Genomic DNA, 26,577 nt, shown 5'->3' with positions numbered 1-26,577 from the left:
GGAGTGCTGGGGGGGGGTGAAAGGGGGCAGAGGAGTGCTGGGGGGGTGAAAGGGGGCAGAGGAGTGCTGGGGGGGGTGAAAGGGGCAGAGGGAGAGCTGGGGGGAAGGGCAGGAGTGGGGGAAGGGGCAGAGGAGTGCTGGGGGGGTGAAGGGGGGCAGAGGAGTGCTGGGGGGGTGAAAGGGGGGCAGAGGAGTGCTGGGGGGGTGAAAGGGGGCAGAGGAGTGCTGGGGGGGTGAAAGGGGGCAGAGGAGTGCTGGGGGGGGTGAAAGGGGCAGAGGGAGAGCTGGGGGGAAGGGCAGGAGTGGGGGAAGGGGCAGAGGAGTGCTGGGGGGGTGAAGGGGGGCAGAGGAGTGCTGGGGGGGGTGAAGGGGGCAGAGGAGTGCTGGGGGGGGTGAAAGGGGGCAGAGGAGTGCTGGGGGGGGTGAAAGGGGGCAGAGGAGTGCTGGGGGGGTGAAAGGGGGCAGAGGAGTGCTGGGGGGGGGTGAAAGGGGGCAGAGGAGTGCTGGGGGGGGGTGAAAGGGGGCAGAGGAGTGCTGGGGGGGTGAAAGGGGGCAGAGGAGTGCTGGGGGGGGTGAAAGGGGCAGAGGGAGAGCTGGGGGGAAGGGCAGGAGTGGGGGAAGGGGCAGAGGAGTGCTGGGGGGGGTGAAGGGGGGCAGAGGAGTGCTGGGGGGGTGAAGGGGGGCAGAGGAGTGCTGGGGGGGTGAAAGGGGGGCAGAGGAGTGCTGGGGTTTAAGGCGGGCAGTTGAGTCAGCAGTGATGTTGGGGGGCTGCTGTACTCAGTGGTCGCCTCCATTGATGGGTCCTCAGGATGGGGCGGGGGCCCTGGTGACGGTGATCGCACGTTACTGGCGGTTCCCGGTGCGGGGAGATCAGGAGATCGCGGGAGCAGAAACGTGCAGGTAACACTGGACGCCTGACGTCACGCATGTTTTCTTGGCGTGGTCATCACTGACAGGGATCACGTGACTAACTGTCGTGTATTTCAGTCATGTGATCTTTCTTGGAGCTGACGTCATTACGCTGCAACAGCGCTCCGGGAACATCCGCGTCCCGGATGTGCGATCGGTAAAATGTCCAGGATCCCTGTGCGCACACCCGGGAGTCTGATCACACCGGACTGGCTGCAGTCACCCGAAGGCCGCGACTATCTAACCTGTGTCCTGCGGAAGAAGAAGCGAAGAGCGTACGGTAACTGCCGCCACCTGCTGGTTCTTGTGTCATATTACATCTCCTGTATTATCTCCGCACTGCCCTCTGCTGGTCCCTGTGTGATCTCCTGTATTATCTCCGCACCGCCCTCTGCTGGTCCCTGTGTGATATTACATCTGTATTATCTCCGCACCGCCCTCTGCTGGTCCCTGTGTGATCTCCTGTATTATCTCCGCACCGCCCCCTGCTGGTCCCTGTGTGATATTACATCTGTATTATCTCCGCACCGCCCCCTGCTGGTCCCTGTGTGATATTACATCTCCTGTATTATCTCTGCACCGCCCTCTGCTGGTCCCTGTGTGATATTACATCTCCTGTATTATCTCCGCACCGCCCTCTGCTGGTCCCTGTGTGATATTACATCTGTATTATCTCCGCACCGCCCTCTGCTGGTCCCTGTGTGATCTCCTGTATTATCTCCGCACCGCCCTCTGCTGGTCCCTGTGTGATCTCCTGTATTATCTCCGCACCGCCCTCTGCTGGTCCCTGTGTGATATTACATCTCCTGTATTATCTCTGCACCGCCCCCTGCTGGTCCCTGTGTGATATTACATCTCCTGTATTATCTCTGCACTGCCCTCTGCTGGTCCCTGTGTGATATTACATCTCCTGTATTATCTCCGCACTGCCCTCTGCTGGTCCCTGTGTGATATTACATCTCCTGTATTATCTCCGCACCGCCCTCTGCTGGTCCCTGTGTGATCTCCTGTATTATCTCCGCACCGCCCTCTGCTGGTCCCTGTGTGATATTACATCTGTATTATCTCCGCACCGCCCTCTGCTGGTCCCTGTGTGATCTCCTGTATTATCTCCGCACCGCCCCCTGCTGGTCCCTGTGTGATATTACATCTGTATTATCTCCGCACCGCCCCCTGCTGGTCCCTGTGTGATATTACATCTCCTGTATTATCTCTGCACCGCCCTCTGCTGGTCCCTGTGTGATATTACATCTCCTGTATTATCTCCGCACCGCCCTCTGCTGGTCCCTGTGTGATATTACATCTGTATTATCTCCGCACCGCCCTCTGCTGGTCCCTGTGTGATCTCCTGTATTATCTCCGCACCGCCCTCTGCTGGTCCCTGTGTGATCTCCTGTATTATCTCCGCACCGCCCTCTGCTGGTCCCTGTGTGATATTACATCTCCTGTATTATCTCTGCACCGCCCCCTGCTGGTCCCTGTGTGATATTACATCTCCTGTATTATCTCTGCACTGCCCTCTGCTGGTCCCTGTGTGATATTACATCTCCTGTATTATCTCCGCACTGCCCTCTGCTGGTCCCTGTGTGATATTACATCTCCTGTATTATCTCCGCACCGCCCTCTGCTGGTCCCTGTGTGATCTCCTGTATTATCTCCGCACTGTCCCCTGCTGGTCCCTGTGTGATATTACATCTGTATTATCTCCGCACTGTCCCCTGCTGGTCCCTGTGTGATATTACATCTGTATTATCTCCGCACCGCCCTCTGCTGGTCCCTGTGTGATATTACATCTCCTGTATTATCTCCGCACCGCCCTCTGCTGGTCCCTGTGTGATATTAAATCTCCTGTATTATCTCTGCACTGCCCTCTGCTGGTCCCTGTGTGATATTACATCTCCTGTATTATCTCCGCACTGCCCTCTGCTGGTCCCTGTGTGATATTACATCTCCTGTATTATCTCCGCACCGCCCTCTGCCCGTCCCTGTGTGATATTACATCTCCTGTATTATCTCCGCACCGCCCTCTGCCGGTCCCTGTGTGATATTACATCTCCTGTATTATCTCCGCACCGCCATCTGTTGGTCCCTGTGTGATATTACATCTCCTGTATTATCTCCGCACTGCCCTCTGCTGGTCCCTGTGTGATATTGCTGGTCCCTGTGTGATATTACATCTCCTGTATTATCTCCGCACCGCCCTCTGCTGGTCTCTGTGTGATATTACATCTCCTGTATTATCTCCGCACTGCCCTCTGCTGGTCCCTGTGTGATATTACATCTCCTGTATTATCTCCGCACCGCCCTCTGCCCGTCCCTGTGTGATATTACATCTCCTGTATTATCTCCGCACCGCCCTCTGCCGGTCCCTGTGTGATATTACATCTCCTGTATTATCTCCGCACCGCCATCTGTTGGTCCCTGTGTGATATTACATCTCATGTATTATCTCCGCACTGCCCTCTGCTGGTCCCTGTGTGATATTACATCTCCTGTATTATCTCCGCACCGCCCTCTGCTGGTCCCTGTGTGATATTACATCTCCTGTATTATCTCTGCACTGCCCTCTGCTGGTCCCTGTGTGATATTACATCTCCTGTATTATCTCCGCACCGCCCTCTGCCCGTCCCTGTGTGATATTACATCTCCTGTATTATCTCTGCACTGTCCTCTGCTGGTCCCTGTGTGATATTACATCTCCTGTATTATCTCTGCACCGCCCTCTCTTGGTCCCTGTGTGATATTACATCTCCTGTATTAACTCCGCACCGCCCTCTGCTGGTCCCTGTGTGATCTCCTGTATTATCTCCGCACCGCCCTCTGCTGGTCCCTGTGTGATATTACATCTCCTGTATTATCTCTGCACTGTCCTCTGCTGGTCCCTGTGTGATATTACATCTCCTGTATTATCTCCGCACCGCCCTCTGCTGGTCCCTGTGTGATATTACATCTCCTGTATTATCTCTGCACTGTCCTCTGCTGGTCCCTGTGTGATATTACATCTCCTGTATTATCTCCGCACTGCCCTCTGCTGGTCCCTGTGTGATATTATATCTCCTGTATTATCTCCGCACCGCCCTCTGCTGGTCCCTGTGTGATATTACATCTCCTGTATTATCTCCGCACCGCCCTCTGCTGGTCCCTGTGTGATATTACATCTCCTGTATTATCTCCGCACTGCCCTCTGCTGGTCCCTGTGTGATATTACATCTCCTGTATTATCTCCGCACTGCCCTCTGCTGGTCCCTGTGTGATATTACATCTCCTGTATTATCTCCGCACCGCCCTCTGCTGGTCCCTGTGTGATATTACATCTCCTGTATTATCTCCGCACCGCCCTCTGCTGGTCCCTGTGTGATATTACATCTCCTGTATTATCTCCGCACTGCCCTCTGCTGGTCCCTGTGTGATATTACATCTCCTGTATTATCTCCGCACCGCCCTCTGCTGGTCCCTGTGTGATCTCCTGTATTATCTCCGCACCGCCCTCTGCTGGTCCCTGTGTGATATTACATCTCCTGTATTATCTCCGCACCGCCCTCTGCTGGTCCCTGTGTGATATTACACCTCCTGTATTATCTCCGCACTGCCCTCTGCTGGTCCCTGTGTGATATTACATCTCCTGTATTATCTCCGCACCACCCTCTGCTGGTCCCTGTGTGATATTACATCTCCTGTATTATCTCCGCACTGCCTTCTGCTGGTCCCTGTGTGATATTACATCTCCTGTATTATCTCTGCACTGCCCTCTGCTGGTCCCTGTGTGATATTACATCTCCTGTATTATCTCCGCACTGCCCTCTGCCCGTCCCTGTGTGATATTACATCTCCTGTATTATCTCTGCACCGCCCTCTCTTGGTCCCTGTGTGATATTACATCTCCTGTATTATCTCCGCACCGCCCTCTGCTGGTCCCTGTGTGATATTACATCTCCTGTATTATCTCCGCACCGCCCTCTGCTGGTCCCTGTGTGATATTACATCTCCTGTATTATCTCCGCACCGCCCTCTGCTGGTCCCTGTGTGATATTACATCTACTGTATTATCTCCGCACTGCCCTCTGCTGGTCCCTGTGTGATATTACATCTTCTGTATTATCTCCGCACCGCCCTCTGCTGGTCCCTGTGTGATATTACATCTCCTGTATTATTTCCGCACCGCCCTCTGCTGGTCCCTGTGTGATCTCCTGTATTATCTCCGCACCGCCCTCTGCTGGTCCCTGTGTGATCTCCTGTATTATCTCCGCACCGCCCTCTGCTGGTCCCTGTGTGATATTACATCTCCTGTATTATCTCTGCACTGTTCTCTGCTGGTCCCTGTGTGATATTACATCTCCTGTATTATCTCCGCACCGCCCTCTGCTGGTCCCTGTGTGATATTACATCTCCTGTATTAACTCCGCACCGCCCTCTGCTGGTCCCTGTGTGATCTCCTGTATTATCTCCGCACCGCCCTCTGCTGGTCCCTGTGTGATATTACATCTCCTGTATTATCTCCGCACTGCCCTCTGCTGGTCCCTGTGTGATATTACATCTCCTGTATTATCTCCGCACCGCCCCCTGCTGGTCCCTGTGTGATATTACATCTGTATTATCTCCGCACCGCCCTCTGCTGGTCCCTGTGTGATCTCCTGTATTATCTCCGCACCGCCCCCTGCTGGTCCCTGTGTGATATTACATCTGTATTATCTCCGCACCGCCCCCTGCTGGTCCCTGTGTGATATTACATCTCCTGTATTATCTCTGCACCGCCCTCTGCTGGTCCCTGTGTGATATTACATCTCCTGTATTATCTCCGCACCGCCCTCTGCTGGTCCCTGTGTGATATTACATCTGTATTATCTCCGCACCGCCCTCTGCTGGTCCCTGTGTGATCTCCTGTATTATCTCCGCACCGCCCTCTGCTGGTCCCTGTGTGATCTCCTGTATTATCTCCGCACCGCCCTCTGCTGGTCCCTGTGTGATATTACATCTCCTGTATTATCTCTGCACCGCCCCCTGCTGGTCCCTGTGTGATATTACATCTCCTGTATTATCTCTGCACTGCCCTCTGCTGGTCCCTGTGTGATATTACATCTCCTGTATTATCTCCGCACTGCCCTCTGCTGGTCCCTGTGTGATATTACATCTCCTGTATTATCTCCGCACCGCCCTCTGCTGGTCCCTGTGTGATCTCCTGTATTATCTCCGCACCGCCCTCTGCTGGTCCCTGTGTGATATTACATCTCCTGTATTATCTCCGCACCGCCCTCTGCTGGTCCCTGTGTGATCTCCTGTATTATCTCCGCACCGCCCCCTGCTGGTCCCTGTGTGATATTACATCTGTATTATCTCCGCACCGCCCCCTGCTGGTCCCTGTGTGATATTACATCTCCTGTATTATCTCTGCACCGCCCTCTGCTGGTCCCTGTGTGATATTACATCTCCTGTATTATCTCCGCACCGCCCTCTGCTGGTCCCTGTGTGATATTACATCTGTATTATCTCCGCACCGCCCTCTGCTGGTCCCTGTGTGATCTCCTGTATTATCTCCGCACCGCCCTCTGCTGGTCCCTGTGTGATCTCCTGTATTATCTCCGCACCGCCCTCTGCTGGTCCCTGTGTGATATTACATCTCCTGTATTATCTCTGCACCGCCCCCTGCTGGTCCCTGTGTGATATTACATCTCCTGTATTATCTCTGCACTGCCCTCTGCTGGTCCCTGTGTGATATTACATCTCCTGTATTATCTCCGCACTGCCCTCTGCTGGTCCCTGTGTGATATTACATCTCCTGTATTATCTCCGCACCGCCCTCTGCTGGTCCCTGTGTGATCTCCTGTATTATCTCCGCACTGTCCCCTGCTGGTCCCTGTGTGATATTACATCTGTATTATCTCCGCACTGTCCCCTGCTGGTCCCTGTGTGATATTACATCTGTATTATCTCCGCACCGCCCTCTGCTGGTCCCTGTGTGATATTACATCTCCTGTATTATCTCTGCACCGCCCCCTGCTGGTCCCTGTGTGATATTACATCTCCTGTATTATCTCTGCACTGCCCTCTGCTGGTCCCTGTGTGATATTACATCTCCTGTATTATCTCCGCACCGCCCTCTGCTGGTCCCTGTGTGATATTACATCTCCTGTATTATCTCCGCACTGCCCTCTGCTGGTCCCTGTGTGATATTACATCTCCTGTATTATCTCCGCACCGCCCTCTGCTGGTCCCTGTGTGATCTCCTGTATTATCTCCGCACCGCCCTCTGCTGGTCCCTGTGTGATATTACATCTCCTGTATTATCTCCGCACCGCCCTCTGCTGGTCCCTGTGTGATATTACATCTCCTGTATTATCTCCGCACCGCCCTCTGCTGGTCCCTGTGTGATCTCCTGTATTATCTCCGCACCGCCCTCTGCTGGTCCCTGTGTGATATTACATCTCCTGTATTATCTCCGCACCGCCCTCTGCTGGTCCCTGTGTGATATTACACCTCCTGTATTATCTCCGCACTGCCCTCTGCTGGTCCCTGTGTGATATTACATCTCCTGTATTATCTCCGCACCACCCTCTGCTGGTCCCTGTGTGATATTACATCTCCTGTATTATCTCCGCACTGCCTTCTGCTGGTCCCTGTGTGATATTACATCTCCTGTATTATCTCTGCACTGCCCTCTGCTGGTCCCTGTGTGATATTACATCTCCTGTATTATCTCCGCACTGCCCTCTGCCCGTCCCTGTGTGATATTACATCTCCTGTATTATCTCCGCACTGCCCTCTGCCCGTCCCTGTGTGATATTACATCTCCTGTATTATCTCTGCACCGCCCTCTCTTGGTCCCTGTGTGATATTACATCTCCTGTATTATCTCCGCACCGCCCTCTGCTGGTCCCTGTGTGATATTACATCTCCTGTATTATCTCCGCACCGCCCTCTGCTGGTCCCTGTGTGATATTACATCTCCTGTATTATCTCTGCACTGCCCTCTGCTGGTCCCTGTGTGATATTACATCTCCTGTATTATCTCCGCACCGCCCTCTGCTGGTCCCTGTGTGATATTACATCTCCTGTATTATCTCCGCACCGCCCTCTGCTGGTCCCTGTGTGATATTACATCTACTGTATTATCTCCGCACTGCCCTCTGCTGGTCCCTGTGTGATATTAAATCTCCTGTATTATCTCCGCACTGCCCTCTGCTGGTCTCTGTGTGATATTACATCTCCTGTATTATCTCCGCACTGCCCTCTGCTGGTCCCTGTGTGATATTACATCTCCTGTATTATCTCCGCACCGCCCTCTGCCCGTCCCTGTGTGATATTACATCTCCTGTATTATCTCCGCACCGCCCTCTGCCGGTCCCTGTGTGATATTACATCTCCTGTATTATCTCCGCACCGCCATCTGTTGGTCCCTGTGTGATATTACATCTCATGTATTATCTCCGCACTGCCCTCTGCTGGTCCCTGTGTGATATTACATCTCCTGTATTATCTCCGCACCGCCCTCTGCTGGTCCCTGTGTGATATTACATCTCCTGTATTATCTCTGCACTGCCCTCTGCTGGTCCCTGTGTGATATTACATCTCCTGTATTATCTCCGCACCGCCCTCTGCCCGTCCCTGTGTGATATTACATCTCCTGTATTATCTCTGCACTGTCCTCTGCTGGTCCCTGTGTGATATTACATCTCCTGTATTATCTCCGCACCGCCCTCTGCTGGTCCCTGTGTGATATTACATCTCCTGTATTATCTCTGCACTGTCCTCTGCTGGTCCCTGTGTGATATTACATCTCCTGTATTATCTCCGCACCGCCCTCTGCTGGTCCCTGTGTGATATTACATCTACTGTATTATCTCCGCACTGCCCTCTGCTGGTCCCTGTGTGATATTACATCTTCTGTATTATCTCCGCACCGCCCTCTGCTGGTCCCTGTGTGATATTACATCTCCTGTATTATTTCCGCACCGCCCTCTGCTGGTCCCTGTGTGATCTCCTGTATTATCTCCGCACCGCCCTCTGCTGGTCCCTGTGTGATCTCCTGTATTATCTCCGCACCGCCCTCTGCTGGTCCCTGTGTGATATTACATCTCCTGTATTATCTCTGCACTGTTCTCTGCTGGTCCCTGTGTGATATTACATCTCCTGTATTATCTCCGCACCGCCCTCTGCTGGTCCCTGTGTGATATTACATCTCCTGTATTAACTCCGCACCGCCCTCTGCTGGTCCCTGTGTGATCTCCTGTATTATCTCCGCACCGCCCTCTGCTGGTCCCTGTGTGATATTACATCTCCTGTATTATCTCCGCACTGCCCTCTGCTGGTCCCTGTGTGATATTACATCTCCTGTATTATCTCCGCACCGCCCCCTGCTGGTCCCTGTGTGATATTACATCTGTATTATCTCCGCACCGCCCTCTGCTGGTCCCTGTGTGATCTCCTGTATTATCTCCGCACCGCCCCCTGCTGGTCCCTGTGTGATATTACATCTGTATTATCTCCGCACCGCCCCCTGCTGGTCCCTGTGTGATATTACATCTCCTGTATTATCTCTGCACCGCCCTCTGCTGGTCCCTGTGTGATATTACATCTCCTGTATTATCTCCGCACCGCCCTCTGCTGGTCCCTGTGTGATATTACATCTGTATTATCTCCGCACCGCCCTCTGCTGGTCCCTGTGTGATCTCCTGTATTATCTCCGCACCGCCCTCTGCTGGTCCCTGTGTGATCTCCTGTATTATCTCCGCACCGCCCTCTGCTGGTCCCTGTGTGATATTACATCTCCTGTATTATCTCTGCACCGCCCCCTGCTGGTCCCTGTGTGATATTACATCTCCTGTATTATCTCTGCACTGCCCTCTGCTGGTCCCTGTGTGATATTACATCTCCTGTATTATCTCCGCACTGCCCTCTGCTGGTCCCTGTGTGATATTACATCTCCTGTATTATCTCCGCACCGCCCTCTGCTGGTCCCTGTGTGATCTCCTGTATTATCTCCGCACCGCCCTCTGCTGGTCCCTGTGTGATATTACATCTCCTGTATTATCTCCGCACCGCCCTCTGCTGGTCCCTGTGTGATCTCCTGTATTATCTCCGCACCGCCCCCTGCTGGTCCCTGTGTGATATTACATCTGTATTATCTCCGCACCGCCCCCTGCTGGTCCCTGTGTGATATTACATCTCCTGTATTATCTCTGCACCGCCCTCTGCTGGTCCCTGTGTGATATTACATCTCCTGTATTATCTCCGCACCGCCCTCTGCTGGTCCCTGTGTGATATTACATCTGTATTATCTCCGCACCGCCCTCTGCTGGTCCCTGTGTGATCTCCTGTATTATCTCCGCACCGCCCTCTGCTGGTCCCTGTGTGATCTCCTGTATTATCTCCGCACCGCCCTCTGCTGGTCCCTGTGTGATATTACATCTCCTGTATTATCTCTGCACCGCCCCCTGCTGGTCCCTGTGTGATATTACATCTCCTGTATTATCTCTGCACTGCCCTCTGCTGGTCCCTGTGTGATATTACATCTCCTGTATTATCTCCGCACTGCCCTCTGCTGGTCCCTGTGTGATATTACATCTCCTGTATTATCTCCGCACCGCCCTCTGCTGGTCCCTGTGTGATCTCCTGTATTATCTCCGCACTGTCCCCTGCTGGTCCCTGTGTGATATTACATCTGTATTATCTCCGCACTGTCCCCTGCTGGTCCCTGTGTGATATTACATCTGTATTATCTCCGCACCGCCCTCTGCTGGTCCCTGTGTGATATTACATCTCCTGTATTATCTCTGCACCGCCCCCTGCTGGTCCCTGTGTGATATTACATCTCCTGTATTATCTCTGCACTGCCCTCTGCTGGTCCCTGTGTGATATTACATCTCCTGTATTATCTCCGCACCGCCCTCTGCTGGTCCCTGTGTGATATTACATCTCCTGTATTATCTCCGCACTGCCCTCTGCTGGTCCCTGTGTGATATTACATCTCCTGTATTATCTCCGCACCGCCCTCTGCTGGTCCCTGTGTGATCTCCTGTATTATCTCCGCACCGCCCTCTGCTGGTCCCTGTGTGATATTACATCTCCTGTATTATCTCCGCACCGCCCTCTGCTGGTCCCTGTGTGATATTACATCTCCTGTATTATCTCCGCACCGCCCTCTGCTGGTCCCTGTGTGATCTCCTGTATTATCTCCGCACCGCCCTCTGCTGGTCCCTGTGTGATATTACATCTCCTGTATTATCTCCGCACCGCCCTCTGCTGGTCCCTGTGTGATATTACACCTCCTGTATTATCTCCGCACTGCCCTCTGCTGGTCCCTGTGTGATATTACATCTCCTGTATTATCTCCGCACCACCCTCTGCTGGTCCCTGTGTGATATTACATCTCCTGTATTATCTCCGCACTGCCTTCTGCTGGTCCCTGTGTGATATTACATCTCCTGTATTATCTCTGCACTGCCCTCTGCTGGTCCCTGTGTGATATTACATCTCCTGTATTATCTCCGCACTGCCCTCTGCCCGTCCCTGTGTGATATTACATCTCCTGTATTATCTCCGCACTGCCCTCTGCCCGTCCCTGTGTGATATTACATCTCCTGTATTATCTCTGCACCGCCCTCTCTTGGTCCCTGTGTGATATTACATCTCCTGTATTATCTCCGCACCGCCCTCTGCTGGTCCCTGTGTGATATTACATCTCCTGTATTATCTCCGCACCGCCCTCTGCTGGTCCCTGTGTGATATTACATCTCCTGTATTATCTCTGCACTGCCCTCTGCTGGTCCCTGTGTGATATTACATCTCCTGTATTATCTCCGCACCGCCCTCTGCTGGTCCCTGTGTGATATTACATCTCCTGTATTATCTCCGCACCGCCCTCTGCTGGTCCCTGTGTGATATTACATCTACTGTATTATCTCCGCACTGCCCTCTGCTGGTCCCTGTGTGATATTAAATCTCCTGTATTATCTCCGCACTGCCCTCTGCTGGTCTCTGTGTGATATTACATCTCCTGTATTATCTCCGCACTGCCCTCTGCTGGTCCCTGTGTGATATTACATCTCCTGTATTATCTCCGCACCGCCCTCTGCCCGTCCCTGTGTGATATTACATCTCCTGTATTATCTCCGCACCGCCCTCTGCCGGTCCCTGTGTGATATTACATCTCCTGTATTATCTCCGCACCGCCATCTGTTGGTCCCTGTGTGATATTACATCTCATGTATTATCTCCGCACTGCCCTCTGCTGGTCCCTGTGTGATATTACATCTCCTGTATTATCTCCGCACCGCCCTCTGCTGGTCCCTGTGTGATATTACATCTCCTGTATTATCTCTGCACTGCCCTCTGCTGGTCCCTGTGTGATATTACATCTCCTGTATTATCTCCGCACCGCCCTCTGCCCGTCCCTGTGTGATATTACATCTCCTGTATTATCTCTGCACTGTCCTCTGCTGGTCCCTGTGTGATATTACATCTCCTGTATTATCTCCGCACCGCCCTCTGCTGGTCCCTGTGTGATATTACATCTCCTGTATTATCTCTGCACTGTCCTCTGCTGGTCCCTGTGTGATATTACATCTCCTGTATTATCTCCGCACTGCCCTCTGCTGGTCCCTGTGTGATATTATATCTCCTGTATTATCTCCGCACCGCCCTCTGCTGGTCCCTGTGTGATATTACATCTCCTGTATTATCTCCGCACCGCCCTCTGCTGGTCCCTGTGTGATATTACATCTCCTGTATTATCTCCGCACTGCCCTCTGCTGGTCCCTGTGTGATATTACATCTCCTGTATTATCTCCGCACTGCCCTCTGCTGGTCCCTGTGTGATATTACATCTCCTGTATTATCTCCGCACCGCCCTCTGCTGGTCCCTGTGTGATATTACATCTCCTGTATTATCTCCGCACCGCCCTCTGCTGGTCCCTGTGTGATATTACATCTCCTGTATTATCTCCGCACTGCCCTCTGCTGGTCCCTGTGTGATATTACATCTCCTGTATTATCTCCGCACCGCCCTCTGCTGGTCCCTGTGTGATCTCCTGTATTATCTCCGCACCGCCCTCTGCTGGTCCCTGTGTGATATTACATCTCCTGTATTATCTCCGCACCGCCCTCTGCTGGTCCCTGTGTGATATTACACCTCCTGTATTATCTCCGCACTGCCCTCTGCTGGTCCCTGTGTGATATTACATCTCCTGTATTATCTCCGCACCACCCTCTGCTGGTCCCTGTGTGATATTACATCTCCTGTATTATCTCCGCACTGCCTTCTGCTGGTCCCTGTGTGATATTACATCTCCTGTATTATCTCTGCACTGCCCTCTGCTGGTCCCTGTGTGATATTACATCTCCTGTATTATCTCCGCACTGCCCTCTGCCCGTCCCTGTGTGATATTACATCTCCTGTATTATCTCTGCACCGCCCTCTCTTGGTCCCTGTTTGATATTACATCTCCTGTATTATCTCCGCACCGCCCTCTGCTGGTCCCTGTGTGATATTACATCTCCTGTATTATCTCCGCACCGCCCTCTGCTGGTCCCTGTGTGATATTACATCTCCTGTATTATCTCCGCACCGCCCTCTGCTGGTCCCTGTGTGATATTACATCTACTGTATTATCTCCGCACTGCCCTCTGCTGGTCCCTGTGTGATATTACATCTTCTGTATTATCTCCGCACCGCCCTCTGCTGGTCCCTGTGTGATATTACATCTCCTGTATTATTTCCGCACCGCCCTCTGCTGGTCCCTGTGTGATCTCCTGTATTATCTCCGCACCGCCCTCTGCTGGTCCCTGTGTGATCTCCTGTATTATCTCCGCACCGCCCTCTGCTGGTCCCTGTGTGATATTACATCTCCTGTATTATCTCTGCACTGTCCTCTGCTGGTCCCTGTGTGATATTACATCTCCTGTATTATCTCCGCACCGCCCTCTGCTGGTCCCTGTGTGATATTACATCTCCTGTATTAACTCCGCACCGCCCTCTGCTGGTCCCTGTGTGATCTCCTGTATTATCTCCGCACCGCCCTCTGCTGGTCCCTGTGTGATATTACATCTCCTGTATTATCTCCGCACTGCCCTCTGCTGGTCCCTGTGTGATATTACATCTCCTGTATTATCTCCGCACCGCCCTCTGCTGGTCCCTGTGTGATATTACATCTCCTGTATTATCTCCGCACCGCCCTCTGCTGGTCCCTGTGTGATATTACATCTCCTGTATTATCTCCGCACCGCCCTCTGCTGGTCCCTGTGTGATATTACATCTCCTGTATTATTTCCGCACTGCCCTCTGCTGGTCCCTGTGTGATATTACATCTCCTGTATTATCTCCGCACCGCCCTCTGCTGGTCCCTGTGTGATCTCCTGTATTATCTCCGCACCGCCCTCTGCTGGTCCCTGTGTGATATTACATCTCCTGTATTATCTCCGCACCGCCCTCTGCTGGTCCCTGTGTGATATTACATCTCCTGTATTATCTCCGCACCGCCCTCTGCTGGTCCCTGTGTGATCTCCTGTATTATCTCCGCACCGCCCTCTGCTGGTCCCTGTGTGATCTCCTGTATTATCTCCGCACCGCCCTCTGCTGGTCCCTGTGTGATATTACACCTCCTGTATTATCTCCGCACTGCCCTCTGCTGGTCCCTGTGTGATATTACATCTCCTGTATTATCTCCGCACCGCCCTCTGCTGGTCCCTGTGTGATCTCCTGTATTATCTCCGCACCGCCCTCTGCTGGTCCCTGTGTGATATTACATCTCCTGTATTATCTCTGCACCGCCCTCTGCTGGTCCCTGTGTGATATTACATCTCCTGTATTATCTCCGCACTGTCCTCTGCTGGTCCCTGTGTGATATTACATCTCCTGTATTATCTCTGCACTGCCCTCTGCTGGTCCCTGTGTGATATTACATCTCCTGTATTATCTCCGCACCGCCCTCTGCTGGTCCCTGTGTGATATTACATCTCCTGTATTATCTCCGCACTGTCCTCTGCTGGTCCCTGTGTGATATTACATCTCCTGTATTATCTCTGCACTGCCCTCTGCTGGTCCCTGTGTGATATTACATCTCCTGTATTATCTCCGCACCGCCCTCTGCTGGTCCCTGTGTGATATTACATCTCCTGTATTATCTCCGCACCGCCTTCTGCTGGTCCCTGTGTGATCTCCTGTATTATCTCCGCACTGCCCTCTGCTGGTCCCTGTGTGATATTACATCTCCTGTATTATCTCTGCACCGCCCCCTGCTGGTCCCTGTGTGATATTACATCTCCTGTATTATCTCCGCACCGCCCTCTGCTGGTCCCTGTGTGATCTCCTGTATTATCTCCGCACCGCCCTCTGCTGGTCCCTGTGTGATATTACATCTCCTGTATTATCTCCGCACCGCCCTCTGCTGGTCCCTGTGTGATATTACACCTCCTGTATTATCTCCGCACTGCCCTCTGCTGGTCCCTGTGTGATATTACATCTCCTGTATTATCTCCGCACCACCCTCTGCTGGTCCCTGTGTGATATTACATCTCCTGTATTATCTCCGCACTGCCTTCTGCTGGTCCCTGTGTGATATTACATCTCCTGTATTATCTCTGCACTGCCCTCTGCTGGTCCCTGTGTGATATTACATCTCCTGTATTATCTCCGCACTGCCCTCTGCCCGTCCCTGTGTGATATTACATCTCCTGTATTATCTCCGCACTGCCCTCTGCCCGTCCCTGTGTGATATTACATCTCCTGTATTATCTCTGCACCGCCCTCTCTTGGTCCCTGTGTGATATTACATCTCCTGTATTATCTCCGCACCGCCCTCTGCTGGTCCCTGTGTGATATTACATCTCCTGTATTATCTCCGCACCGCCCTCTGCTGGTCCCTGTGTGATATTACATCTCCTGTATTATCTCTGCACTGCCCTCTGCTGGTCCCTGTGTGATATTACATCTCCTGTATTATCTCCGCACCGCCCTCTGCTGGTCCCTGTGTGATATTACATCTCCTGTATTATCTCCGCACCGCCCTCTGCTGGTCCCTGTGTGATATTACATCTACTGTATTATCTCCGCACTGCCCTCTGCTGGTCCCTGTGTGATATTACATCTTCTGTATTATCTCCGCACCGCCCTCTGCTGGTCCCTGTGTGATATTACATCTCCTGTATTATCTCCGCACCGCCCTCTGCTGGTCCCTGTGTGATCTCCTGTATTATCTCCGCACCGCCCTCTGCTGGTCCCTGTGTGATCTCCTGTATTATCTCCGCACCGCCCTCTGCTGGTCCCTGTGTGATATTACATCTCCTGTATTAACTCCGCACCGCCCTCTGCTGGTCCCTGTGTGATATTACATCTCCTGTATTAACTCCGCACCGCCCTCTGCTGGTCCCTGTGTGATCTCCTGTATTATCTCCGCACCGCCCTCTGCTGGTCCCTGTGTGATATTACATCTCCTGTATTATCTCTGCACTGTCCTCTGCTGGTCCCTGTGTGATATTACATCTCCTGTATTATCTCCGCACCGCCCTCTGCTGGTCCCTGTGTGATATTACATCTCCTGCATTATCTCCGCACTGCCCTCTGCTGGTCCCTGTGTGATATTACATCTCCTGTATTATCTCCGCACCGCCCTCTGCTGGTCCCTGTGTGATATTACATCTCCTGTATTATCTCCGCACTGCCGTCTGCTGGTCCCTGTGTGATATTACATCTCCTGTATTATCTCCGCACTGCCCTCTGCTGGTCCCTGTGTGATATTACATCTCCTGTATTATCTCCGCACTGCCCTCTGCTGGTCCCTGTGTGATATTACATCTCCTGTATTATCTCCGCACCGCCCTCTGCTGGTCCCTGTGTGATATTACATCTCCTGTATTATCTCCGCACCGCCCTCTGCTGGTCCCTGTGTGATATTACATCTCCTGTATTATCTCCGCACTGCCCTCTGCTGGTCCCTGTGTGATATTACATCTCCTGTATTATCTCCGCACCGCCCTCTGCTGGTCCCTGTGTGATATTACATCTCCTGCATTATCTCCGCACCGCCCTCTGCTGGTCCCTGTGTGATATTACATCTCCTGTATTATCTCCGCACCGCCCTCTGCTGGTCCCTGTGTGATCTCCTGTATTATCTCCGCACCGCCCTCTGCTGGTCCCTGTGAGATCTCCTGTATTATCTCCGCACCGCCCTCTGCTGGTCCCTGTGTGATATTACACCTCCTGTATTATCTCCGCACTGCCCTCTGCTGGTCCCTGTGTGATATTACATCTCCTGTATTATCTCCGCACCGCCCTCTGCTGGTCCCTGTGTGATATTACATCTCCTGTATTATCTCTGCACCGCCCTCTGCTGGTCCCTGTGTGATATTACATCTCCTGTATTATCTCCGTACTGTCCTCTGCTGGTCCCTGTGTGATATTACATCTCCTGTATTATCTCTGCACCGCCCTCTGCTGGTCCCTGTGTGATATTACATCTCCTGTATTATCTCCGCACTGTCCTCTGCTGGTCCCTGTGTGATATTACATCTCCTGTATTATCTCCGCACTGTCCTCTGCTGGTCCCTGTGTGATATTACATCTCCTGTATTATCTCTACACTGCCCTCTGCTGGTCCCTGTGTGATATTACATCTCCTGTATTATCTCCGCACCGCCCTCTGCTGGTCCCTGTGTGATATTACATCTCCTGTATTATCTCCGCACCGCCCTCTGCTGGTCCCTGTGTGATCTCCTGTATTATCTCCGCACTGCCCTCTGCTGGTCCCTGTGTGATATTACATCTCCTGTATTATCTCCGCACCGCCCTCTGCTGGTCCCTGTGTGATATTACATCTCCTGTATTATCTCTGCACTGTCCTCTGCTGGTCCCTGTGTGATATTACATCTCCTGTATTATCTCTGCACTGCCCTCTGCTGGTCCCTGTGTGATATTACATCTCCTGTATTATCTCCGCACCGCCCTCTGCTGGTCCCTGTGTGATATTACATCTCCTGTATTATCTCCGCACCGCCCTCTGCTGGTCCCTGTGTGATATTAAAACTCCTGTATTATCTCCGCACTGCCCTCTGCTGGTCCCTGTGTGATATTACATCTCCTGTATTATCTCCGCACCGCCCTCTGCTGGTCCCTGTGTGATATTACACCTCCTGTATTATCTCCGCACCGCCCTCTGCTGGTCTCTGTGTGATATTACATCTCCTGTATTATCTCCGCACCGCCCTCTGCTGGTCCCTGTGTGATATTACATCTCCTGTATTATCTCCGCACCGCCCTCTGCTGGTCCCTGTGTGATATTACACCTCCTGTATTATCTCCGCACCGCCCTCTGCTGGTCTCTGTGTGATATTACATCTCCTGTATTATCTCCGCACCGCCCTCTGCTGGTCCCTGTGTGATATTACATCTCCTGTATTATCTCCGCACCGCCCTCTGCTGGTCCCTGTGTGATATTACATCTCCTGTATTATCTCTGCACTGTCCTCTGCTGGTCCCTGTGTGATATTACATCTCCTGTATTATCTCCGCACTGCCCTCTGCTGGTCCCTGTGTGATATTACATCTCCTGTATTATCTCCGCACCGCCCTCTGCTGGTCCCTGTGTGATATTACATCTCCTGTATTATCTCCGCACCGCCCTCTGCTGGTCCCTGTGTGGTATTACATCTCCTGTATTATCTCCGCACCGCCCTCTGCTGGTCCCTGTGTGATATTACATCTCCTGTATTATCTCCGCACTGCCCTCTGCTGGTCCCTGTGTGATCTCCTGTATTATCTCTGCACTGTCCTCTGCTGGTCCCTGTGTGATATTACATCTCCTGTATTATCTCCGCACTGCCCTCTGCTGGTCCCTGTGTGATATTACATCTCCTGTATTATCTCCGCACCGCCCTTTGCTGGTCCCTGTGTGATATTACATCTCCTGTATTATCTCCGCACCGCCCTCTGCTGGTCCCTGTGTGGTATTACATCTCCTGTATTATCTCCGCACCGCCCTCTGCTGGTCCCTGTGTGATATTACATCTCCTGTATTATCTCCGCACTACCCTCTGCTGGTCCCTGTGTGATCTCCTGTATTATCTCCGCACCGCCCTCTGCTGGTCCCTGTGTGATCTCCTGTATTATCTCCGCACTGCCCCCTGCTGGTCCCTGTGTGATATTACATCTCCTGTATTATCTCCACACCGCCCTCTGCTGGCCGGTGTGATATTACATCTCCTGTATTATCTCCGCACCGCCCTCTGCCCGTCCCTGTGTGATATTACATCTCCTGTATTATCTCCGCACTGCCCTCTGCCCGTCCCTGTGATATTACATCTCCTGTATTATCTCCGCACCGCCCTCTGCTGGTCCCTGTGATATTACATCTCCTGTATTATCTCCGCACTGCCCTCTGCTGGTCCCTGTGTGATATTACATCTCCTGTATTATCTCCGCACCGCCCTCTGCTGGTCCCTGTGTGATATTACATCTCCTGTATTATCTCCGCACTCCCCTCTGCTGGTCCCTTTGTGATATTACATCTCCTGTATTATCTCCGCACTGCCCTCTGCTGGTCCCTGTGTGATATTACATCTCCTGTATTATCTCCGCACCGCCCTCTGCTGGTCCCTGTGTGATATTACATCTCCTGTATTATCTCCGCACTGCCCTCTGCTGGTCCCTGTGTGATATTACATCTCCTGTATTATCTCCGCACTGCCCTCTGCTGGTCCCTGTGTGATCTCCTGTATTATCTCCGCACCGCCCTCTGCTGGTCCCTGTGTGATCTCCTGTATTATCTCCGCACTGCCCTCTGCTGGTCCCTGTGTGATCTCCTGTATTATCTCCGCACCGCCCTCTGCTGGTCCCTGTGTGATCTCCTGTATTATCTCCGCACCGCCCTCTGCCTGTCCCTGTGTGATATTACATCTCCTGTATTATCTCCGCACTGCCCTCTGCCCGTCCCTGTGTTATATTACATCTCCTGTATTATCTCCGCACCGCCCTCTGCCCGTCTCTGTGTGATATTACATCTCCTGTATTATCTCCGCACCGCCCTCTGCTGGTCCCTGTGTGATATTACATCTCCTGTATTATCTCCGCACTGCCCTCTGCTGGTCCCTGTGTGATATTACATCTCCGCACTGCCCTCTGCTGGTCCCTGTGTGATATTACATCTCCTGTATTATCTCCGCACTGCCCTCTGCTGGTCCCTGTGTGATATTACATCTCCTGTATTATCTCCGCACTGCCCTCTGCTGGTCCCTGTGTGATCTCCTGTATTATCTCCGCACTGTCCCCTGCTGGTCCCTGTGTGATATTACATCTCCTGTATTATCTCCGCACTGCCCTCTGCTGGTCCCTGTGTGATATTACATCTTCTGTATTATCTCCGCACCGCCCTCTGCTGGTCCCTGTGTGATCTCCTGTATTATCTCCGCACCGCCCCCTGCTGGTCCCTGTGTGATATTACATCTCCTGTATTATCTCCGCACTGCCCTCTGCTGGTCCCTGTGTGATATTACATCTCCTGTATGATCTCCGCACCGCCTTCTGCTGGTCCCTTTGTGATATTACATCTCCTGTATTATCTCCGCACTGCCCTCTGCTGGTCCCTGTGTGATATTACATCTCCTGTATTATCTCCGCACTGCCCTCTGCTGGTCCCTGTGTGATCTCCTGTATTATCTCCGCACTGTCCCCTGCTGGTCCCTGTGTGATATTACATCTCCTATATTATCTCCTGACCGCCCTCTGCTGGTTCCTGTGTTATATTACACCTCCTGTATTATCTCTGCACCGCCCTCTGCTGGTCCCTGTGTGATATTACATCTCCTGTATTATCTCTGCACCGCCCCCTGCTGGTCCCTGTGATATTACATCTCCTGTATTATCTCCGCACCGCCCTCTGCTGGTCCCTGTGTGATATTACATCTCCTGTATTATCTCCGCACTGCCCTCTGCTGGTCCCTTTGTGATATTACATCTCCTGTATTATCTCCGCACTGCCCTCTGCTGGTCCCTGTGTGATATTACATCTCCTGTATTATCTCCGCACTGCCCTCTGCTGGTCCCTGTGTGATCTCCTGTATTATCTCCGCACTGCCCTCTGCTGGTCCCTGTGTGATATTACATCTCCTGTATTATCTCCGCACTGCCCTCTGCTGGTCCCTGTGTGATATTACATCTGCTGTATTATCTCCGCACCGCCCTCTGCTGGTCCCTGTGTGATCTCCTGTATTATCTCCGCACCGCCCCCTGCTGGTCCCTGTGTGATATTACATCTCCTGTATTATCTCCGCACTGCCCTCTGCTGGTCCCTGTGTGATATTACATCTCCTGTATTATCTCCGCACCGCCCTCTGCTGGTCCCTTTGTGATATTACATCTCCTGTATTATCTCCACACTGCCCTCTGCTGGTCCCTGTGTGATATTACATCTCCTATATTATCTCCGCACCGCCCTCTGCTGGTCCCTGTGTGATATTACATCTCCTGTATTATCTCTGCACTGTCCTCTGCTGGTCCCTGTGTGATATTACATCTCCTGTATTATCTCCGCACTGTCCCCTGCTGGTCCCTGTGTGATATTACATCTCCTGTATTATCTCTGCACTGTCCTCTGCTGGTCCCTGTGTGATATTACATCTCCTATATTATCTCCGCACCGCCCTCTGCTGGTTCCTGTGTGATATTACACCTCCTGTATTATCTCTGCACCGCCCTCTGCTGGTCCCTGTGTGATATTACATCTCCTGTATTATCTCCGCACTGCCCTCTGCTGGTCCCTGTGTGATCTCCTGTATTATCTCCGCACTCTCCCCTGCTGGTCCCTGTGTGATATTACATCTCCTGTATTATCTCCGCACCGCCCTCTGCTGGTCCCTGTGTGATATTACACCTCCTGTATTATCTCCGCACCGCCCTCTGCTGGTCTCTGTGTGATATTACACCTCCTGTATTATCTCCGCACCGCCCTCTGCTGGTCCCTGTGTGATATTACATCTCCTGTATTATCTCCGCACCGCCCTCTGCTGGTCCCTGTGTGATATTACATCTCCTGTATTATCTCTGCACTGCCCTCTGCTGGTCCCTGTGTGATATTACATCTCCTGTATTATCTCCGCACCGCCCTCTGCTGGTCCCTGTGTGATATTACATCTCCTGTATTATCTCCGCACCGCCCTCTGCTGGTCCCTGTGTGATATTACATCTCCTGTATTATCTCCGCACTGCCCTCTGCTGGTCCCTGTGTGATATTACACCTCCTGTATTATCTCCGCACCGCCCTCTGCTGGTCCCTGTGTGATATTACATCTCCTGTATTATCTCCGCACCGCCCTCTGCTGGTCCCTGTGTGATATTACATCTCCTGTATTATCTCCGCACTGCCCTCTGCTGGTCCTTGTGTGATATTACATCTCCTGTATTATCTCCGCACCGCCCTCTGCTGGTCCCTGTGTGATATTACACCTCCTGTATTATCTCCGCACCGCCCTCTGCTGGTCTCTGTGTGATATTACATCTCCTGTATTATCTCCGCACCGCCCTCTGCTGGTCCCTGTGTGATATTACATCTCCTGTATTATCTCCGCACCGCCCTCTGCTGGTCCCTGTGTGATATTACACCTCCTGTATTATCTCCGCACCGCCCTCTGCTGGTCTCTGTGTGATATTACATCTCCTGTATTATCTCCGCACCGCCCTGTGCTGGTCCCTGTGTGATATTACACCTCCTGTATTATCTCCGCACCGCCCTCTGCTGGTCCCTGTGTGATATTACATCTCCTGTATTATCTCTGCACTGCCCTCTGCTGGTCCCTGTGTGATATTACATCTCCTGTATTATCTCCGCACCGCCCTCTGCTGGTCCCTGTGTGATATTACATCTCCTGTATTATCTCCGCACCGCCCTCTGCTGGTCCCTGTGTGATATTACACCTCCTGTATTATCTCCGCACCGCCCTCTGCTGGTCCCTGTGTAATCTACTGTATTATCTCCGCACTGTCCCCTGCTGGTCACTGTGTGATCTACTGTATTATCTCCGCACTGTCCCCTGCTGGTCACTGTGTGATATTACATCTGTATTATCTCCGCACCGCCCTCTGCTGGTCCCTGTGTGATATTACACCTCCTGTATTATCTCCGCACCGCCCTCTGCTGGTCTCTGTGTGATATTACACCTCCTGTATTATCTCCGCACCGCCCTCTGCTGGTCCCTGTGTGATCTCCTGTATTATCTCCGCACCGCCCCCTGCTGGCCGGTGTGGTGGTTTCTTTGGTGACCCCGTTGTGTGTATTTGCACAGGGCTGATCGAGGGGCCGGTTCTCCCCCCGCAGTTTCCCGCTGATGTCGCCACCTACAAAATCTTTGTCTCTGGGAAAAGTGGTGTCGGGAAGACGTCTCTGGTTGCTAAACTCTGTGGATTGGAGGAGACCCCCGTGCACCATGAGACCACAGGTGAGGTCTGGACGACGCAGGTGATGGATCGGGGTCTCGTACCGCCCTGTCCCCATTGATAAAAGTTGCGTGCTCAGTTGTGCGCCATCTTTACAGTCTGTAATTGACCTTCTGCTCCTCAGAGGCTCTGGGCACTGCTCTGTCCCTCCGCCATGCTTTACACTGCAGCTTGGCTCGTTCTGGCTGCTTCTAATCTGTCCCGTTTCCTCTCAGGGATCCAGACGTCCTGCGTGTATTGGCCGGTTCGTCCCGCAGACAGCGGCCGCCCCGTTGTTTTCGCCTTTCATTTCTGGGATTGTGGGGAGTCTGCGCTGAAGAAGTTTGACCACATTCTGCCTGTAGGTGGTGCCGCTGGGCCGAGCGGATGGTGAGGGTTGTGCTCCGCTGTGTCAGACTGACGGTGGATGATGCGACTCTTTCTCCGCAGGCCTGTAAGGAGAATGCCGACGCCGTCCTCTTCCTCTTCTCCTTCACTGACCGCTCCTCCTTCGAGGACGTGCCGGCCCTGATCTCCCGGACGCTGAGCCCAGAAGAGACGGCGGCGCGCGTGGTGATCGGCACCAAGTATCCTTCCACACAGAGCGAGGAGCGGGCCGTGCACAAGTCTTCACACCGGGGGCAGATTTATTCCTTAACCCCCCACCTCCCAGACTGGACCAGTTCATGCACACGGACGTGACCGAGCAGGACATCCGGGACTTCCAGGAGACGTGGCAGCTGCCGGTCATGCGGGTGAGAAGCGGCAGCGGTCCTCGGGCCGGGGATGGGCGCGCAGAGCTGGCAGAAGCTGCTCCGCTGCTGGACGGGTTGGCGGAGGTCGTCTGGCGCAGAGACCAGGTGACGGCGGGACTGGCAGATGTCAGCGAGCGCGGAGCGCAGGACGGCGGCCGGTGATGGCAGCGGTGGAGGATGTGACCGATGGGGGAATAGAGTCTTTACCCCTGAGACTTTCTGGTGTTTGTCATTTAGGGAATGTTCTCCCGGCCTCCAGGTTGGCGCCATCAGCCGGTCGTGCCGGTGATTCTCCCGTCATAAATCCTGATTGTTACACGACAGTGGGGTCCGAGAGCCGAATCCCCCAACCTGCGAACGACCGAGCGTGAGACTGAGGCGTTGTACTGCGCAAAAAGTGGTCCGAGACCTCCACCTCCATTCTGTATGCATCCCCTCCCCCACACCGATTCCTCCACCTGTCTCCACCAGCTCAGAGGGACCCCCAGTATTCTATATGCAATCCCTCCACCTGTCTCCACCAGCTCAGGGGGACCCCCAGTATTCTGCCTGCACCCCCTCGCCCACACCGATCCCTCCACCTGTCTCCACCAGCTCTGAGGGACCCCCAGTATTCTATACGCACCCACCCCCCCAATCAATCCCTCCACCTGTCTCCACCAGCTCAGAGGGACCCCCAGTATTCTGCCTGCACTCTGTCCCCCACACCGATCCCTCCACCTGTCTCCACCAGCTCAGAGAGACCCCCAGTATTCTGCACGCACCCCTTCCCCCACACCGATTCCTCCACTTGTCTCCACCAGCTCAGAGGGACCCCCAGTATTCTATACGCACCCCCCCCATCAATCCCTCCACCTGTCTCCACCAGCTCAGAGGGACCCCCAGTATTCTGCCTGCACTCTGTCCCCCACACCGATCCCCCCACCTGTCTCCACCAGCTCAGAGGGACCCCCAGTATTCTGCCTGCACTCCCTCCCCCACACCGATCCCTCCACCTGTCTCCACCAGCTCTGAGGGACCCCCAGTATTCTATACGCACCCCCCCCCTCAATCCCTCCACCTGTCTCCAACAGCTCAGAGGGACCCCCAGTATTCTGCCTGCATCCCCTCCCCTACACAGATCCCTCCACCTGTCTCCACCAGCTCATAGGGACCCCCAGTATTCTGCACGCTCCCCTTCCCCCACACCGATTCCTCCACTTGTCTCCACCAGCTCAGGGGGACCCCCAGTATTCTATACTCACCCCCTCCCCCACACCGATCCCTCCACCTGTCTCCACCAGCTCAGAGGGACCCCCAGTATTCTGCCTGCACTCCCTCCCCCACACCGATCCCTCCACCTGTCTCCACCAGCTCAGAGGGACCCCCAGTATTCTATACGCAACCCCCCCCCCCATCAATCCCTCCACCTGTCTCCACCAGCTCAGAGGGACCTCCAGTATTCTGCCTGCACTCTGTCCCCCACACCGATCCCTCCACCTGTCTCCACCAGCTCAGAGGGACCCCCAGTATTCTATACTCACCCCCTCCCCCACACCGATCCCTCCACCTGTCTCCACCAGCTCAGAGGGACCCCCAGTATTCTATACTCACCCCCTCCCCCACACCGATCCCTCCACCTGTCTCCACCAGCTCTGAGGGACCCCCAGTATTCTATACGCACCCCCCCCCCCCATCAATCCCTCCACCTGTCTCCACCAGCTCATAGGGACCCCCAGTATTCTGCACGCTCCCCTTCCCCCACACCGATTCCTCCACTTGTCTCCACCAGCTCAGGGGGACCCCCAGTATTCTATACTCACCCCCTCCCCCACACCGATCCCTCCACCTGTCTCCACCAGCTCAGGGGGACCCCCAGTATTCTCCGCTTGCCTCTCACCCTACAGAGTGAATGAATCTGCTGTATGTCAGTCTTCACTGTACTTTTAGCATTTTATTCAGGATAAACAGATCTTCAGCCGCCCCTCGCCTCGGGCTGTGGAGCGGAGTCTGCGGCTCCACGGGATTTTCTTCCTTCTCCTCGGGTCCCGTCCGGTCTCTGACGCGTTATTAACCCTTCCTGCGCCCTACATTCTGTGTATGACGATATCCAGACGTATGTAGGTGAGGACGCCGCCTCAGTCATCTGAAACTGAAATCACCGCTGCATTGGTTTAGTGTCCCCCTCCCCCTCTCCAAAAATACTCTGTGCTGCTGTGACTGTTCCAGTAATTGTTACAATGTATACAAAGCATCATCTGCTGTGAACAATGGAGGAGAGTCAGCCATTAACGAGGAGCCGGAAGGATCTGTATCCGGAAGAACAACATCTAATTATCAGCGGAAAGACGACATTTACATCAGCTGAGACGTCCGAGCCGGAATCTGATCCACATAGTTATCTACTGACACATATATATATATATATACACACCATTATCACATGTTATACACAGGTTTATTTCCTTTGTGTATTGGAGCAACGCAAAAAACTGCAGAAAAATAGCAAATTTGACCTAATTTCACCCAAAAATGAGCCGGAGA

The 26,577-nt window shown here is 53.0% G+C and overlaps 1 protein-coding gene across 1 annotated transcript; it reads left to right on the top strand.

Annotated features, from left to right (window-relative positions):
• The first annotated feature begins 963 nt into the window (after window positions 1-963).
• Window positions 964-24,265, top strand: CPLANE2 (ciliogenesis and planar polarity effector complex subunit 2). The gene is made up of 5 exons (XM_073656137.1): window positions 964-1,189; window positions 23,170-23,322; window positions 23,536-23,660; window positions 23,750-23,886; window positions 23,973-24,265. The coding sequence occupies exons 1-5, from the start codon at window positions 1,072-1,074 to the stop codon at window positions 24,214-24,216; spliced, it is 777 nt and encodes a 258-aa protein (XP_073512238.1). The 5' UTR covers window positions 964-1,071; the 3' UTR covers window positions 24,217-24,265.
• Window positions 24,266-26,577: the final 2,312 nt, after the last annotated feature.

Source organism: Phyllobates terribilis, unplaced genomic scaffold, assembly GCF_046119375.1.
Source record: "Phyllobates terribilis strain yellow unplaced genomic scaffold, ASM4611937v1 Scaffold_12__6_contigs__length_324123572, whole genome shotgun sequence".
NCBI classification, from domain to species: Eukaryota; Metazoa; Chordata; class Amphibia; order Anura; family Dendrobatidae; genus Phyllobates; species Phyllobates terribilis.
The sequence above is the reverse complement of the archived record's forward strand: the minus strand, read 5'-3'. Positions and strand labels throughout refer to the sequence as shown.

What these genes read in the sequence shown, in the direction of transcription:
- CPLANE2 (XM_073656137.1), top strand. Translation starts at nt 1,072, where the DNA reads ATGTCCAGGATCCCTGTGCGCACACCCGGGAGTCTGATCACACCGGAC. An exon ending in GAAGAAGCGAAGAGCGTACG is followed by an intron (nt 1,190 to 23,169) that starts GTAACTGCCGCC and finishes GTATTTGCACAG; the next exon opens with GGCTGATCGAGGGGCCGGTT. An exon ending in CGTGCACCATGAGACCACAG is followed by an intron (nt 23,323 to 23,535) that starts GTGAGGTCTGGA and finishes GTTTCCTCTCAG; the next exon opens with GGATCCAGACGTCCTGCGTG.